Consider the following 19591-nt stretch of genomic DNA (forward strand, 5'->3'; position numbering starts at 1 on the left):
TTGTAATTCATAACTAACAAACAATTATTGTAACATTGTTACCATGTCTTTGTATCAAATGTACAATTACTAAATACCATTTCTTTGTATCACTAGAAAAATACCATGCTTTGCTAATTTGGTAAGTAGGTTGAGCTTATGGCTCAGTCTCTGCATAAAGATCAAACATGGGAGTTGGTGGAGTTTCCCAAGGGGAAGAGAACGATAGAGGATTTGATAAATGTCTTCTGTTGCTAGATGAGAGACAGCCCCCAACCTATTGTTCCAGGTGGAGTCTTAAGTTATGTTTTCTTTCTTAAGGGGTGAATATTCGCCAAGGTGGAGATTGTTGAGAATATGGCTCATATAATATAAAGTCGGGGGGATATTAATATACAAGGATATTTGTGTTTTTTTATACAAAAACCTCTAGTGTTTAATATTATATAAGGATTATGTAATCCTGATTATCATTAGTGAAAGATTTATTCCAGTCGTTTCGGTGGACGTAGGCTCAATTGAACCACCGAAAATTTTGTCTTATCTGTTCCTATTTTTCTTGTTCTTCCTACAACAGCTTGCAGCTTGGATGAGTCGGATCGGATTTTGGACTATGTCGAATTGTAGAGAGGAATTTGATTTTACTATTTCAAGTGAACCTCCTTCTTTTCTTAATATGTATAATTGAATGCCACATTGGTATAATTTTTTTCCGAAAAACTTGTTATCAAACTTTTTGTTACCATCAAAATGTAGTTATCTAATAAATATTTGAACACTTCTAAAAAAAATATAAAAAAAAATCACCAGATTTTATTTTTACATATTTTACATATAAAATACATGATAAAATAATGAAATATCATCTAAAATAGTAATAAAATAAACTAAAGATTTTCAAATCCTCCATTAATCTTTGACCTCTTCTCGTTGTTCTTGCAAAACTAGAGAAACCATTCAAAATTTCCATCTTTGACCGTCTTCCACTCTCTTCCATCCACTTCTATGCCACAAATAATTCCTAGTTTCCGAATCAGAAACTTATAAATAGTAGGTGTTTTTCAATTCCACAATCAGAAACTTAGAAAATCAAGCATTAAAGATTTAGCCAAGTAGAAAACGAAATGGTTGGAAACAAAGCAATTGTGATCATCGTCCTCATCTGTCTCTTGGTAGCAATGGCTTCTGTGCAGATACACGGAGCTAGGACTTGCATGGAGGCATGTATGCCGCAGTGTATGTCGATCAGTTCCCGCGTCACCGAGGAGGAGTGCCGCAACGCCTGCACTAAAGGATGCGATGAGTATTTCAGAGGACACTGAGCAACGAAGTGGTCATCGTCCTCATCTGTCTCTTGCTGTTGTTGCTGCTAATGCAAGGTTTTGTATCAAACTGGCGAGTCGGAAAAAAATTGCAGGTTTTAACTTCGAATGGGTGGTTTAATAAATTTTTTGCATTTTTGTGCAGAAATCTTTGGTATAAAATTATATCTCTATTATATAAGTAGGATTAACAAATCTTTGGATTTGGGAGGATCTTGTAAGTTGTATAAATCTTGTTGTTATTGAAAATAAACGTCTTAAGAGCTCTTAATCACCATTGGAGGGCTCTTGCGAAGAACAAAAGGCCGACCTTTTTATTCTTAATGGCATCTGCTTTGGTATTCATTTTCATTTTTATATAGGATTTTTCTAAGTAGTAAAGTCATATACTCACACACATGAAAATGTTAGGAATTAGACACCCTAATTTAAAACTAGCGAGAACAATAATAATAATCGCAATAGAAGGAAAAGCATATACGAAGAACAACAAGATTTATACAGGTTCACTTCAAGGTGAGATTATGTCTTGTCTTCCGCCACTGCAATAATCCACTATGAAAATGAAATAGTTTACAAGAGAAATCATACATACACGTGATTTTCTCTAACCTCTCTCAGTCGCAACTAATGATCTTCATCAATGATAAACCCTAATAGTGGTGTCCCAAATATAAAAAGAAAACTCTGGCAACCGCCAAACAAGAGTGAAATCCCCAAACTACCCTTAATGAAACAACAATTAATATATCGAGGTTGATCCGCGTAAGGCGTTAATTAAGTTCCACAACTTAACAGAAAACACATAGTAAAAGAAAATAGACATCAATTGTCTTCGAATTCATAAATGAAATGAAGATAATAAAATCCTATTGGAAATAAGTCCCAACTTGAGTGATCTCATTAAAAAATTGTAATATAGGAAATGGTAAGAACAAGAAGATTACTAATAGCATTAACAAATGATTATAAGTAAAAGAAAAGTCTACTAGACAAATTTCTTTTCCACAAACCTGATGAATAACCAAACTATTTCTTTTACCATATTATTTAACAAAATTCTTAAAACAGCCTTCATCAAATAAAAAAAAAACCTCATTTGTCTCTTGGTAGCAATGGCTTCTGTGCTGATGCACGGAGCAAGAACTTGCATGCCACCTTTCTCTCTTGTCCATCAACAACGACAATGAAACCTACCCCCTTTCTCTCTCTTCCATCCATTTCTGTGCCAAAAATAGTTCAAGTAGAGCTTCAAACACTACACAGAGATACAAAAATGGCTAGAAACAAAGCAGTTGTGGTGATCCTCCTCGTCTACCTCTTGGTGGTAGTGGCTTCTGTGCAGATATGTGGAGCCAAGAGCTGCGTGGAAAAATGCATGCCTCAGTGTATGACAATCAACAATCGTATCACCTCGGAGGGGTGCCTTCGGGCCTGCACTAATGGTTGTGTCGAGTTAAGCAAATTACATCAGCAATGAGGCGGGTTACTACCCTGCTGCTGCTGCTATGTTTCACCAGTCATTTACATGATCCATCGTGTTTTTTTGCTCTACTTTTTTACCAGATTTATGATCGATAAAATGTGTCCATATTTATGCAGGAATCCTTTGGCGATTAAATATGTTATGTCTCAAGATCTGCATTGAGATAATTTTGATGATAACAAACATTCAAGTTATTAATGATGTGCATTAAATATGTTATGTTGCTCAAAAAGCCCTTAAAATAAACTTTCGATTGCAATCCGTTCAAGTGGCAAAAGATTGTCTAAATGACCTATAAATAAAAAAGGGAACAAGTTGCTCATACTAAAAAAGGACCATCCAAATAGCCTAACAATAATATTTGACTAAAAAAAAGCAAAGAGTATAAAAGAAGTAAACACAGAGCAAGCCAAGACATTAAAGAACAAAATACTTCTCCAGATCAAATTAGGAGAATTGATTCCTTGAACAAATTAGTGAAAAAGAACCTAGTGAGAGGACTACTAGATCAAATTTGTAAGAGAGAAACCTTGTGATGTTTGCCAACTTGGAAATCAACAAAAAACCTCTTTCAAGGTTAAAAATGTAGTTTCGACCTCTCAGCCTCTTCAACTAATCCACATGGATTTAGTTGGACCTACCCGAACCTTAAACTTAAATGGAAAGTGTTTCACCCTAATGGTGGTAGACGACCCTAATGGTGGTAGACGACTATTCAAGGTTGACATGGGTAGATTTCTTTACCCACAAGGATGATGCATTTCTAGCCTTTGTCAAATTATATGAAAAAATTCAAAAGAAACAAAGATATAGTATTATCAAAATTAGGAGTGACCATAGAGGAGAATTTGAAATTTCACATTTCAAGGAATATTGCACAAAGCAGGGTATAGACCATACATTCTCAGGTCCTCGAGCTCCTCAACAAAATGGTGTTGTTGAGAGAATAAATCGAACCTTAGTTAAAATGGCTAGAGCTATGCTTCATGCATACAACATGACACATAGGTTTTGGGCTGAAGCTTTGAACACCGCATGTTATATAATTAATCGAGTAAACATAAGGCCACTTCTTAACAAAACTCCATATGAGTTATATAAGGGTACCCTTCCCAACATTACATATTTCAAAACCTTTGGATGCAAAATATTCATATTGAAAGAACCAAAAGCAAAATTAAGGAAATTCGACTCTAGAGCCGATATAAGAATTTTCTTGGGTTATTCTACTCATAGCAAAACTTTATAACAAGACAACTATGAGAGTAAATGAGTCAGTTCATGTTGAGTTTGATGAATCGGATTCGCCATCTCTAACTCCAACTCCAAATTCTGATGATGAAGAAGGAAACCCCTTCGATTCATCCCCGGGATCTCAGCCTTCATACCAAAATCTTGAAAAGAACCCAATTGACCCGAATAACCAAGAAGAGTCATTTGTGGAACCAAAGAACTATAAGTTCATGGCTGATCACCATCTAGAACAAATTATCAGTGACCCTCAAGGCAAAATTGCAACTAGAAGAGAAACTCATGAGACTATGGCAAACAATGCATTTGTTTCTAAAATGGAGGCCAAATGCTTTGTTGAAGCTAGAAAAGATAAGTTTTGGATTATGGCAATGCAAAAAGAATTGAATCGATTTGCAGAAAACAAAGTTTGGATTCTAGTACCTAGACCCGAAAAATTAACAAGTCATTGGGACAAAATGGGTCTTTAGGAACAAAACGAATGAAGAAAATCAAGTAGTGAGAAACAAAGACAAATTAGTTGCAAAAGGATATAACCAAGAAGAAGTTATAGATTTTGAAAAAATCTATGCACCCGTGGCAAGACTAGAGGTAATTTGAATCCTACTATCCTATGTTTGTCACATGAAATTCAAGTTGTACCACATGGATGTAAAAAATGAATTTTTGAATGGGTACATACAAGATGAAGTTTATGTTGAACAACCCGAAGGATTTGAAGATATGAGTAAGCTTGACTATGTATATATATTACATAAAAAATATTATATGGGTTAAAGCAAGCTCCAAGAGCATGGTATGAAAGATTAATCGAATTCTTAGAAAAGAATGACTATAAGAGAGGAAGCGTAGATAAGATTCTCTTTGCACGTTTTAAGAGGGATTAGATACTTAACACTCTTAGCTTAATAGCCTTCTAAGGTCTTTTCTCCCCACTTTAGCTTCTTTCTCTTCACTTGCATCCTCCTATCTACTTCTCCATTTTTGTTGTATGAGAAATCACTAATTTAATCGTTTTCTCTTCCATCCACTTCCATACCATAAACACTTTCCCATTTCCAATGGGCAGCTTATAAATAACAGGTTTTTCCAGTTCTAAATCAAAAACTTACTAAGAGCTGATCCACATCCAAGCAGTTGTGGCGATCCTCCTCGTCTGCCTCTTGGTGGTAGTGGCTTCTGTGCAGATATGTGAAGCCAAGAGCTGCGTGGAAAAATGTATGCCAATCAGCAACCGTACCACCTCGGAGGGGTGTCTTCGGGCCTGCACTAATGGTTGTGTCGAGTTGAGTAAATTACATTAGCTGTGAGGCGGGTTACTACCTTGCTGCTGCTACTGCTGCTGCTATGTTTCACCAGTCATTTACATGATCCATCGTGTTTTTGTGCTCTACTTTTTCACCAGATTTATGATCAATAAAATGTGTCCAGGTCTTGTACTGGATTTGTGATCAATAAAATGTGTCCAAGTCTTGTACTGGAAACCGATTTGAGTTTTTAATAAAGGGCGAACCAATTGAGAAGGATGTTTTTTTTTTTTTTTGAATTAGTAAGAGAAATGATACTAGTTGGATGATTTCTTCAACCATTACCACCATATCATCAGTCCCACTGAAAGAGGTTTCCTTTGTTTTCGGGTTTCATATATGCCTTCTCTGAACTACATAAAGATTGGCACCCTTTGCACAGTACATGCTTTCGTGAGTTTCATTAAACTTGTTTCTACATCAGTAAATAACTCCACTTTGATAAATGAAAGAACACTTGCATTGTTTTTGAAAGTAGCACAGTAAAGCTAAGCAACTGAAGTTGTATTCTTATTTCGCAGACCAAACAAATTCTCAAACAGTTGTGGAGCCATTGGAGGAACAACTATAGGCTTCCGATCCATAAAATTAACTATCTTTTGGTGGACATTGTACCTACACAAATTGTATAAGATCACACAGTTGAAGAAACCACAAAAAAGAATTATGAATGAGGATAGACATACCTTATTTTCCTACTCTTTGATGCACGCCGATCTACTATCTTCCTTTTCTTGGTTTGTAGCTTCTTTAGAGCATAAAAAGTCGTCTCTGTAAACAATCATAGCATTACAGAAACGTCACTTTTGTTTCATTGCTTGAAAGTCTTATGAGTCACATGGAAATGCAGTTATATGCAAAACACAGTAAATGAGGTGCCAAGAAACGGAAAAGGAGGAAATTTGATAACTTCAACAGTTTTCTAGAGGTTAGAATGCCTTATCGTGAGTGGAGGTCCAGAGGGAACAAAAAGAGCAAGTGTATGAAAATGCAGGAATTTTACCAGATGATGTAAGGTCACAAGACTCCAGAAACTCCTTGAGGAGTTGCTGGTAAAACTCCGAGTCATCAAGAAGTTCAGGGTCTCCATCCACATTTCGGCCCTGCAATCACATGCAAAATAGTAATCTGTCACCAATGTTGACAAGATCAATGATTTCTAGGTAATTTCAAGGATTTCCCACCAAAGGCAACGGTTTTCATTTCTTATCTGATGTAAGTCACTACCACAGAAGGCCCTTTTTTGTTTTGAAAGGGGAGTTTAAGAAGCTCAATTTTCACTAGTGAAATAGATGTATCAGGATTAAGTTCACACCTCTTCCGTTACGTTTACAGTCTCCCCAGCAACCTACAACACCAGTTTAACTCATGAGAACAACTAAACCTGAAACGGAAGTATATTGACATAAATGTCATCTACTTCTCTTGAAAACAAGAAGAAAACTCATCCTAAAATTCATGTTTCAAGAAGAAAGTATAGTACATACTTCCCCAATAATACCAACAGAAGACCTCCGCAATTGCATCCTTTCTATTACTCTACTTGGGTCCCGCATGAATGCAGCTACTTGGTCACTAATGTTCTGCACTTGTAAAGAACAACAAACACGAACAATAATCATATATATAAATTACAATCCCAAGAAACACATGTAATGTAAGTCTCAGTGACTCCTGCAGCTTGAAGCAAACCTGGTTAAAAGCATGTAGTTTGCCTTTGAAAGCAGCAGCACCTGTTGTCACTTGTGTCTTTCTCTGCCACTTGTCTATTGAGCTGTTCCTGAATTGAACTATACTGCAAATGGCATAAAGAATTAATGATATACTCAGCCCAAAGTGCAGAAAGATTGCCTTCTTCACAAAAGAGGCAAGAGACATTCTATAATTAACTATAATTAGAAAATAAAAAGCAAAAAACAAATAGCAAGGAGCAGACCAAACAGTTTATAGAGGGTATATAATTCAAGAATAAACAGCTAAAACCAAATCACAAGGAGCAGACCTAACAGTTTATAGAGGACACATAATTACGGAAAAAACAGCAAAACCCAAAGAGCAAGGAGCAGACACTACCAGTCTATAGAAAATTTTATTTGTTACATCAAACAGAGCGAGAACAAACATTAAGATGAAGAACACCATTACAAATAACTGAGTGAGGTGCTCTATTCCTCAATACGTGAGGCTAAAAATTAATTTAGGAGGTTTTCTGCTTTGTTTGCAAGACTTGCTTCAGAAGCAGATTGAGATATTACAGTCTGTAATCAAATAACCCAAGCTGTGTGTTTTAGCTAGCATCATTAGTGGTTTTTCGTTAATGAGAAAAACATATTCATATTTCTCAAAAAAAAAAGGTAGCATCAACCCAAGTACCTTCTGTTCATTCTATGAATACGCGACCACATTTCATCAATTTCTGAATCTGCAGCACTGGATGCATCTTCACCCTTCCCAGATTCTTTGTCTCTCCCTTGATAAGCATAAGATTCAGCATTCACGTCAATCTTCTTAATTTTAGAAGTTCATTACGTGTAAAGAAACAAAAAGAAACTCTGAAGATTACAGAATAACCATGTTGTTATGGGACATCCTGATTATGGCCCTGGGTTAAGTAGCTATGTCTTCCGCTCCTAACAGGCCGGTCTTTTGGGTAGGATTGGCTAGGTGGCCTGTTAGGAGCGGAAGACATAGCTACTTAACCCGGGGCCATAACCAGGATGTCCCATAACATCACCCAATACTACCCAAAAGACTGGCCTGTTAGGAGCGGAAGACATAAGTACTTAACCCAGGCCCATAACCAGGATGTCCCATAACATCACACCCCCCTTCGCGAGCCGACGACCACGGCGGCGCAATGACACAGGCCCGACCAGGATTTTTATCCTACGACCTACCTGTATTTTAATCCAGCCTTTGCGTGCGACGCAGCGACACTGGCCCGACCCGGGTTTTTATCCTACGGCCTACCAGTATTTAAATCCAGCCTTTGCACCGTTGCCGGGAATCGAACTCGCGACCAAGGGTCGGCTCTGATACCAAATGTTAAGTACCTAGCCAATACTACCAAAAAAACCGGCCTGTTAGGAGCGGAAGACATAGGTACTTAACCCAAGCCCATAACCAGGATGTCCCATAACATCACATGGATTTAAATACTGGTAGGCCGTAGGATAAAAACCCGGATCGGGCCAGTGTCACTGCGTCGCACGCAAAGGCTGGATTAAAATATAGGTAGGTCGTAGGATAAAAACCCGGGTCGGGCCTGTGTCGTTGCACCGCCGTGGTCGTCGGCTCTGATACCAAATGTTAAACACCTAGCCAATACTACCCAAAAGACCGGCCTGTTAGGAGCGGAAGACATAGCTACTTAACCCAGGGCCATAACCAGGATGTCCCATAACACATGTGCATCTACAAAATCTCAAAATCTGAAGAAGAGATATCAGAACAAAATGATAATGAATATACCTGTTAAGAATAGTACCACATGGATCAAATTCAAAGATTGGGAAGGTCATATGCTTCTTAGTTGAGAAGAAGCTTCATAACTTAGCCAGTCCTTTTAGAATAGGCTTTGACCTAACTTTAACAGGGTATCCTGACAAGTATCTTTACAAGGCTTCCACCCAAAACAATCTTTGTCACACGTAAAGCATGTTAAGAATAGTCACACATGGATCAAAGATTGAGAAAACTCTTGAGCTGAAGTGGAGTATAGGGCAATGGCCCGCACAACAAATGAACTTAAGTTGGTGAAGTCATATGTTAGTAGAAATTGGTTTTGATGTTATAAACCCTACGGTTATGGACAGTCACCAGGTGGCATTTTTTATGGCAAGTAATCTACTGTTCCATGAGCTACTTAAACACATTGGGGAAAATTGTCATTTTATTTATGAAAAAGTACATAACACCATACATAAGGTCAATTGATCAGCTTGGCAACATCTTCACCAAATCTCTTAGGAAATGACAATTTATGTCTTTTTTTTATGAGACTGGGGCTATTTGACCTGTAAGCTCCAGCTTGGGAGGGAGTTAGGAAATGTGGATCAAAGAGTAGTTTTGTCATTTACCATTTATGTAAACATGTCCCTCTTAGTCTAATTTATAATTTTGGGTTGGGAGTCTCTAATTACCTCTTATTTCTTGTTTGATATCTGTTTTATGGCTTTTAAGGAAAGAAGGCATTCTGGTCACTGTATTTTATTTCTTACTTACATGGCTAATAAAAAAGGTCCAGGATTTCTATCAGCAATCTCAGTAGTAAAAAGTAACATGATTAGTATTAAGAGGTACACTCACAATGATGTCTATGGCAATGAAAGAGAGGTTGCTATACAGATTAGAATATAATAAAACTATAGAAGCATTTACCATTTTTTTACCATTTAGGCTTTGGGTAATGGCAGGATTTTTCTCAAGTATAGCCTGTATAAGCCAGAAGGATAAATCCATGAATGAGCTCATGATAACAAAAATAGATTATTGAATCAACTGCAAGTGGAACAGCCATACCTCCTGAAGTTCTAATATGCAATTTAATGTTTTCTCAGCAGAGGTAACTAGATCATTATACACTTCGTCAATGGCATCATCTGATTTACAGAATGAGGACCTCATAGGTTCCTAACAAGATGATAGAAGTTTTCATTAACCCAAAAATGTTAAAATGGAAGAAGCTTCTCCACTAAACCTGATACCAAAATTTTATTGAGACAAAGTAACAGCGAGTCACCTGTGGTAACTTATTGGAATTTGAATATGCTTTTTGGAGTAGGAACCTTAGTTCAAGAGTTTTGTCCCAGAGAGCCTACAAGAGATAAGCGAAACTAGTTTATAACTAAGACCAGTTCTTGAAATAGAAATTTACTTTGGCAGGAGTAAAAGATTCAATGGCTTACAAAAAACAATCTACACAGATATGCTGCCTTTTCTTTTTTATAAACCAATCTGGGAGATCAATTTGACCATATATGAAGGCAATGGTGAAAGAAACTAAAAAGAAAATTAAAAAAGGGACGCAGAGAAAGTAAGGCAAAAGGAAATGGGAACAAAAGCAGAAAGATTATTGCAGATGTAGTAGCAGATAATTAACAACAAATTATACCTTTTGGTTCTTCACTGCTTGACCTTTCAAAAGGTCCTCGTTTTTAAGAAGCGTCAAGCTCTTCAAAAGATCTCTGAAAGCATTAATTTTTTAAAACATAAATAAATTAAAAAAGAAGAGAGAAAGGGCAAGAAAGAATTCAATCATAAATATTATTTCTATTAGCAGTACTTGGTAGAAATCTTGAGGAAATGTATCTCTATTCATCACAGCGGTCTCGCTTGACCCCTTTGCCTAGATATTCCTGACGTTTTCCTATAGTCTATCATTTATTGCATCTCCAACACCTAAAGCTGCTTGGTAGTCAGGATTCTCTCAACATGCAATTGGAAATTTTTAGCTTCAATATTGTTCTCCATATCTATGATACCATGAAGCAGAACAGACCATCAACATATTTTAAGTCTTCATGATGGAAGCACTCAACGAAATGCAGGTGATTGATAACATAACAATGCACAGGCAAGCAGAAAAAAACATGCTTTCACCAATAGACCATGACTAGAAAGGCTGAATTAGATGAGTTTCCCACTTTACAACATGCAAGACTTATACAGAAACTCAGCCTACATAACAATGAAGTGGCAGAGTCACATAGATAAGAATGCTGAGGTATTTGTGCACCAAACCTAGGAAAAGGAGATTTGTTAAAAATTGTTTGGTCATGTTTAACAGCAACCCAGTAATCTTTGCTTTTCAAAGAAAAAAAATAAAAAGGCAAGCTATCAGCGCAACATTAAAAAGATTTTCTCAGTGTCAGTTAAGGGACCACCAAAAAAAAAAGCAGAAGAAATCCATGCATGACAATGATGACATGGATGACAAAAGACTTGAACTAGAGTAACCTGATAATAGAACTAACAAATGCTTAAGCAGAACGGAAAGGGAGGATTCCAATAGATGATGAGATGCTTTGGACATGATGATAGCAACTATGACGATGACGAAGACAATCTTCATAACAGTGAAAACGAATAACAATGATGATGATCAAATAATAAAGGAATCTCTCCATGAGGAAGGATCCATAACAGAGGCTTCCTACACAAACACTTCCCAAGAAGAAAAATAAAATCAACCTTGTATCAAAGATGAAACAACCTATTTCAAATATCCAAAAAACATAATATAGAATATTTTTAGATGAACTCCACTGTATGAAGATATCTTTGATGCATTTAAAAAAAAAAAGAAGAGGGAACTAAACAAACTACAACTGTATGCAAGATATGGAAATTTTAAGTCCTTTATCTCTTTCAAAGGACAGCCCAACAAGCAAATTAATTTGGTAAAATTGGCAACTTACTGCTCCTGGCTACGAAGATTGGAGTACTCTTTCTCAAGCTCCACCATCTCATCGTCTCGACCAACAACTTGCTCAACAAGGTCTTCCTCCAGCTGCATCAGATATTTTCCAGTGATGAATCTCATTAAAGCAATTCCAACACTTTCAGGCAAAATAAAAGAACTGAATCAGAAAAAGCCAAGAGTGAAGTAACGTGATAGCTCCTCATAGTTTTCCTTTCTAGTGACAAACTTGGAAATTTAGAAGTTGAATCAACTGAACCATGTTACCCTTGTGGCCCACCTGTCTGGGGCCAACATTGACACCTACATCAGTGTGTATATTCTTTTTCAATTGATCTGGAATTTTATTAGAAGAGCATGAGGTAGGAGAGAGGATGTCTCACACTGGGGAAACATGAGGGATAAAAGTAAATAAATAAATGAAATATGAATGAGAATAACATTTAAAATAGTTTAGAACAAGGCTCCGTAGGTCCACCTCATCCCTTGCTATAAAACCCACAATGAACTAAGCTGGATGGGAAGATGCATCCAAGTGATAGAGAGTGAGCAAAATCCTTAATGTTTGCAAAAGAAAGGAAGCAAGTCCAAAGGAGTTATGGACTAACCAGTGTGAATATGTACATGTGAAAGCTGCACTAACTAGCCGATACTTTCTCAAAAAATAATTTAAGGTTAGAAGGGTACCGAGGGGCATTAACATGACTTATGTAATAAACAGAAATTAGATGATGGAAAATACCCTGTCAAAATCTGACTCGCTGCCCATTTCAACCTCTTGCTCATTTGCATCTTCTAAATCACTGTAGCTATCAGCTTCTTGTCTATGCCTCTTTGAACCAGATCCCATTCTGACTCTAGAATTTGTACAGCCTCCAAGGTATGTAATTTGGTTTCAAATAAGTAGCTGGGTGATTACTCTGCCATTGTTTCAAAAGAAACCAATAAAAAGTGAAACAAGCAAGATTGTTAAGTTCGGGAAATGACAATAAAACTAAACCCACAACCCATCCCAATCAGAAAACCATAAGGCTGGGGAGAAGAAGAGAGGGAACAATTGTGGAGCTCAGACCCAGAGAACCACTCTTGAATTGAAAATCTGGGGCTTCAAGAGAGGGAAAAGCGAAGGAAAGAAGATACAACTAGGGGTGGGCATGGGTCAGGTTCAAGTCAGGGTTTTGAGACCGAGACCCCAAACCCGAGAGGGGAAAAAACCCAAGACAGGGTAGGAATTCTAACCCCATCCTCTCCCCATTTCCCTTTCCCCTCAAACCCGTCCCCGCAACCCTGGCCTAGCGCCACTTCGGTCCGACATAGTCTTCACCTTTCAAGCTCTCACATGAATCACTACAGAAACTAAAATACTTCTCTATGTAGCTTGGAAAGTAATTAACGCTAGTAATGTCAACATGAAAATGCAAACAAGAACCCCATAAAACAATTTGCAGTCCATAGGGTTAGAGAATAAATTACTCAAGCCAAACCCAATCATTAAAGCACGATTTTACCAGGAAAAGTAAAGGATTTAAACTCACACACCTAGGGTTTCTTATCATTCACAGATTACTTAAAGTGCTTACAGAAGAGGCAATCATTTGTAAGCCAATAAGAAATCAAAGTTTAAAAGATTACTAGTTTTTAATGAAAACGGGGACAATCTTAATGATTTTAAACAAGCAAAAACATATTACTAACAAAAACCCAAATTGTAACGCATAAAGAGTAAAAGGAATTACTAACTTTTCCTTTGGAGATTCATGAGTGAACATCAAAACCAAGAGAGTTTACCCGCTCGAAGTCGGCAACAACTAACCAGGCTCGACAATAGTGAAAAATGAGGAGAAAACGTTGGCGATTCTAGTTACAGCCGTAGAGATGAGGGTCGGATCTTAAGAAAAAGAGCGCGGGAGAATGGCAAAATCGCAATAAGAATGAGCAAAGATTAGGTTTCTCGCTAGAGGGGTAGGGAGATGGAAAAAGTCGGGCTTTTCTATTCCAAAAATGCCCTAACCTACTAAATGGAACCAGACACCATCGTAGTTCTGGACTCCTTTGCGAAGCCTGTGGTATTCTAGTGGCATCCTATCTAGAATGCCCCCCATCCCCATATTTCTCAATCAACTTATCTCTTCTTCCTTCTATATGCATCTTTATTTGTCAAGTATCACTTGACTATACCATATATGGTAGCTAACTCACTTATTCTATACAATGGGCATATTTTGGTACCTCTCTAGGTCATTCTTTGTTAAATTCTACGGCCTTAGCACGTAGAGAGCTTGGTTAGGAGTAGAAGAGAAAAAGTTGGAAGAGGAAAAGCAAATGAGAAGGATAAGTTGTAGTTGTTTAGAGATAGTGTGAGAGAGAAGTTGAGAGAAAGAAAACTCTCTCTTAGGGCTTAGGACAAGCTTCTTCTTAATTTAATTTATAATGAAAGAAAATTATATAATAACAATTCTACCCTTAGACATAAAAGGTAAAGAGTAACAAAGAAAATAACTTATCACACCATTGGTTTTAACACTCCCCCTCGAGTAAGTACAAAAACATAAAAAAAATACATGGCTTGGAACATGAAAATCGAAAGTGTGTTTATAACAACTTCCTGAGTTAAAATTTCTGCAAATTAACTCTTGGTAGGGACGCAATGCATTAATTATTCTAGCTTTGAGTTTCTCTAGAATGAGGTAGTAATTTATTTCGATGTGTTTGGTTCTCTCATGAAATATTGGGTTTGTGGCAATATGAATAACAACTAGATTATCACAATAGAGTTGCATAGGTGTGTAAAAAATTTAAGGCTGACCTTGATACTACAATTTATTTCTTGTTGTGCCATAGCACCAAAATTCTCTAGAAAATAATACTTCAATTTCAGTCTTATTTTCTCATTCACATCATCGACTTAAATAGCCGTTTTACACAATATAAATGGAAGAATTATGAGTGATTAACGGGATTACACAATTACCGGATTTACAGAATATTTTCATGATTTCTCCTTAAGGGAAGAAATCTCAGACTAAATCTTAACACTCCCCCTTAAGTTGGTGCATACAAATATCGGATGCCCAACTTGCTAAGTGAGTTGTATAAGTTCTTGCTGCATACTACGTTTGGTCAGAGACAAAATATACCATATATCCGCTCTTCTTGAGCGCTCCATCCGGTGTGATCAGCAGAAGTCTATTTGTGCGATCCGATTCGGATGTTCAATTCGGTCCGGTTCGGTAATTTGGTTCGATCAAGTCTAGTCTGAGTCAAATCTGGTCTCGTCGTCTTTTTCGTCGAGAGCACTTCTGAACCGTGCTCTCACAGCGAACCAGAGATGAATTCAAGACAGTCTTCGGTGACGGGTGACGACAGAGCGTCTTAGGTGATGACATAACGTCTTCGGTGACGACATAGCGTCTTCGGTGATGACAGAACATCTTCGGTGATGTGGTGACGACAAAGCGTCTTCGGTTCGGGGGTCCTGTTTTCCAACACTCCTCTTCAAGCTGGGGGTGAGTGAATAGTATGAACGCCCAGCTTGGTGCAAATAATTTTATTTTTTTTTTTCAACTCCAAATAGTCTAGTTTGCCCCGCCTAATACCATAACCAAGAATCTTCCGGGTTAGAATGTCCTGAATAGGTAACATTTACCATATAGGGGGCTGCTGATTATCTTCCATGGATGTCCCCACAGCTTTCCCAGCTATCCTTTTATGGGGTTTTTTGAAAAAATCCCACGACTCCGGATAGCCAACAATCTCATAACACCTTTGTTGTGAATGTCCTTTTTCTCCACAGTGAATACATACCCGGTTGGTACCATTTTCAGAGGATTGAGTGTTCTTACTGCTTGATGATCCTTGTCAGTTTTGGTTGACCAACATCGCCGAGTTCTCTGAGACTGGATGATAGCTCCCCATTATTTGTCTCTGTTGATATTCTCGTTTGACATATGCGTATGTACTCTCCAAATCAAGTTTGGGGTCTTTTCGCAAGATTTCTCCACGAACTTGATCAAACTCGGAGTCAAGCCCATTGAGAAAAATATGAACTCGAAACCTAACGATTGCAGAGTTCAACTGGATGAACTCTTCGACCGTTCCTTCTTGAGATATGGTTCTACGATCAATCTCCTGGAAAATAACAACCAATTCATTGTAATATGTGGATAGTGATCTACCATTTTGTTTGGTAAAAAAAGATCTCTGGTTCAACTCAAATATATTGGTTTCATCTGATCCATCATAGAACGTTTTAGATACTGCTTTCCATATCTCCTTGGCAGTGGAAAGGCGAATAAATCGCTGCGTTAGCAATGGACTCATAGAGTCAATAAGCCAACTTTTGACTCTTTGATTTTTAGCAATCCATGTTCCAAGATTGGGATCGCCAGACGCTGGTTTTCTCGTTTCGCCGGTGAGACATCCAGCTTTGTTGCGTACGCTAATTCGCATCTCCATGAGCTAGGACCATAATGAATAATTGGTCTCATCAAGGATGATTCCCTTTGGAAATACAGAATTGTCTTGGTGGACTATAATCTGTGGTGATGGGATAAGTTCGGTTGATGCGCCTTTAGTGGTGGCCATCGATCTGGATTTTTTTTTCTGGTCTGGTTCGGTTCGGGCCCAGTTCGAATCGGGTACGGATGTGGTCCGGTTCGGTTAGGTCCGTTATGGTCCGGTTCAGGTTCGGGTCCGGGTCGGCAGAATAAATTATCCGGTTTGGCGACCCGCCAGAAAAAATAAAATCGGGACCTAAGTTAACGGAAGCGAATTGTTGTTTCCCGTACCTTCACCTTCGTCTTCGGCGACGGCGGTACGGTTTTCTGGGAGGCCGAGCGGTGATTCGGCGGCGGTTCGGCAGCGGTTTGGTGGGTTATAGCGGAGTTCGGCTTTCTTCCTTCGGCGCGGTGGTCGGCAGTGACAACGGGACAGGTGGTCCAGTCGTCGGCGGTCGGCGGTGTTCGTCGGCGACGAGGTTTCGGCTACGGGACCGTCGGCAGTCGCTGGGAAAAAAAAATCGTCAGTTTCCTTCGGTGACAGCAGTGATAGGCAACGAGGCCGGTGGTGCGGTCTGATGGAAGGCCGAGCGGTAGTTCGGCTACAGTCGTCGAGGTTCCGCCGGAATGGGATGACGACGGAGAAACTACGGGAAAAAAAAATCGTCAGTTTCCTTCGGTGACAGCAGTGATAGGCAACGAGGCCGGTGGTGCGGTCTGATGGAAGGCCGAGCGGTAGTTCGGCTACAGTCGTCGAGGTTCCGCCGGAATGGGATGACGACGGAGAAACTACGGGACAGAGTTTCTACTCTGTTTTTCGGTCGTCGGAAAGCTACGGAGAAGCTCGATTCTTCGGCGACGAGCACGAGAAGAAAAACTCCCGCTCTGAAACCATCTTATTTTCTTACATCATCGACTTAAATAGCCCCTTTACTTTTACAGAATATAAACAGGAAGAATTTGACTTAAATAGCTCTATTACTTTTACATAATAACAATTTGATTTAAATAACTTTTTTATTTTTACGGAATATAAAAAAAAAAGAATTAAGAGTGATTAACGGGATTACACAATCACCGGATTTACAGAAATTCCACCCACTATTATACAGACCCAAAAGTAAACTTCCTACCATCTAGAAAGCCTACCTGATTGGCATCTATAAACCCTTGATTCTTCGTAGCTACTGACCTGGTCCCTTCTTCAAAACCTTAAATCTTCTTCAGTGTTTGCCACTGACATAGTTGGGGTTTATGTATAAATTGACTAATAACACTTACCACACTTACTGTGAATGAAATATCTACTTTGGTAACTGTCAAATAGAATAGGAGTTCTAAGGTAGTACAAACTTATAGAGAGTTAGTACCACTAGGTCAATTACAATACTACCCACACAAAGACTTAAATCATTCAATTGACTACAAAAGGATTTTCAGTAGTATGATCTATCCACATTATGACTTATGGCTCACAACAATAACAAACAAGGTTCAACAACTTCTTCCCATAACTACAACAACTTCTCTCAACTCAATTGAGATGGGGAATGGTTTTGTCTCACTAAGGCACAACCAAATGAGCAAGGGTCACTTTCATTTCAACTTAATACAAAACCCTCTCAATAGGAAAATTTCACAATTCATGCATAAAAAGATAGACACATAGAATAACAACTCAACTCAAATATGATCTTACAATTTAGGCATACGGATATGATTTTAGTATTCAAATTCGCTGGACCAAGTTCAACCAAAGGATCTCAAAGTACAATTGCGATGAAATTTGGATTTTTGAAAATTGCCCCCCAATTAATCAATTTTGTGTATACATCATTAGAAGTTGGGTCCAAGGTCAATCCCAAAATGACTAAGTTAGATACCTTGTTTCTCAACAAATAAATCAAGATCTTTCTACTCAAATTTCCAACTATAATCATATACCATGTTAGAAGTTGGATCTAAGACCCATTATGAAATGACTAGCTATTTAGAAACCCTATTTCCCAACTAATAATCCCAAGATTTTTCTATTTATTATTCTATGTGGGACAATTTATCTTTCCAAAGTAAACCCTCTTTCAAATGCCACTTCAATTTTTGCTTTATCAATTTGTACAACAACTCCTTCAAAAGTCCTCTCCCTCGTCTAGCTCACCAGGTTCCACCTCATCATCTATGAGCATGGCTAACCTTGCACAAATAGGTATGTCAGCCCTTATGTCTTCTTCATCTCGGTCTTGGGTCATTGAATCCGGAGCTTCAACTCATATGTCAGGTAACAATTATTCCTTTTCTACTTGGTCATATAAGAATAAACTTGGAGATGTAACACTGGTTAATGGGTCTTTCTCTAAGGTTGCAAGAATTGGTGATATTTCTACAAGCCTCTAGGACTGAGAAAACTTACTACAAGTTGTATTCCGAGTGGACATGTAATAAAAAAACCTAACCCAAATTGATCAAATTCACAAACTAAAATGGATCGATCCAATCTATGGATACTCAACCTAGTCGATAAATACTGTATTTTGTTATTATTTATATATAATATATTGATAATTTGATTGCATGCTTTGGAGCATGAAAAAATGGTTTCTACACCTCTAATATTTCCACATGTCCATCAACCACTACTTAGATATTTCTCTGTTTATACTTTAATTTAGTTTCATGATTGGAAGCATCCTAATTACCTAATTTAGTGGGAGTAGGTTGCATCTTATCTTTTCAATTTTTTTAGGGAATTAATGTTAGGTCTTACAAAGATGAATTGGGGAGGTGAGTAGGTTTATCAAGTTCGATAGTCATGATAAATTTTTAATCAAATTTAACTAGTTTAAATATCAATAAAAAACCGTCTATGAACACATAATGATTTTTATAGTGGTTCGCAACCCCCTCAAATGATTGCTACATCCACTCTTAAGGCATTATGCACCTCCAAGTTTGATTCACAAAATAAAAATGTTAAACCACATCTACAATGACAAATACAAGGGGTCCAAGGTACACTACATGCCCAACACGTGGACTTATCGTTATTAGCTACTAAGTGCAAGCACCTAGAATCACCAAGGCATTTTCAACAACTACCAATCACTTTTTCTATGTCTAATTGAATATCCTAAAAAATTTTAAGTAAAAAAAAGAAGATAAATTCTCAAAATGTTGGAAAATGCAAGACCTTAGAATGCAAAACTTCAGGGGAAACTATAATCACCCACTTTTGCCATATTTAAACAATGACCTATTCCTACTAAATATTGAATAAACCAACAAATATTGACCTTCAATAAAGGACTATCATTCATTCTTTAGCCTCAACT

At 37.7% G+C, this 19591-nt stretch overlaps 1 protein-coding gene across 1 annotated transcript; it reads right to left on the minus strand.

The window, feature by feature from the left end:
• Positions 1-5640: 5640 nt before the first annotated feature.
• LOC137944498 (uncharacterized) lies at positions 5641-18511 on the minus strand. Its single transcript, XM_068790182.1, has 14 exons — positions 18421-18511; positions 17544-17578; positions 16554-16748; positions 11765-11856; positions 10459-10531; positions 10087-10161; positions 9867-9977; positions 9737-9779; positions 7038-7135; positions 6833-6928; positions 6661-6693; positions 6349-6448; positions 6032-6116; positions 5641-5960 (listed from the first exon to the last, which is right to left on the minus strand). Exons 1-14 carry the CDS (start codon positions 18509-18511, stop codon positions 5834-5836), a joined length of 1254 nt encoding a protein of 417 aa, XP_068646283.1. The 3' UTR covers positions 5641-5833.
• Between the last annotated feature and the right edge of the window lie 1080 nt (positions 18512-19591).

The sequence above is a fragment of the Aristolochia californica genome, unplaced genomic scaffold (assembly GCF_029961685.1).
Source record: "Aristolochia californica isolate CCGP_79_NKW_82.1479 unplaced genomic scaffold, dmAriCali1.0.hap1 SCAF_11, whole genome shotgun sequence".
NCBI lineage: Eukaryota > Viridiplantae > Streptophyta > Magnoliopsida > Piperales > Aristolochiaceae > Aristolochia > Aristolochia californica.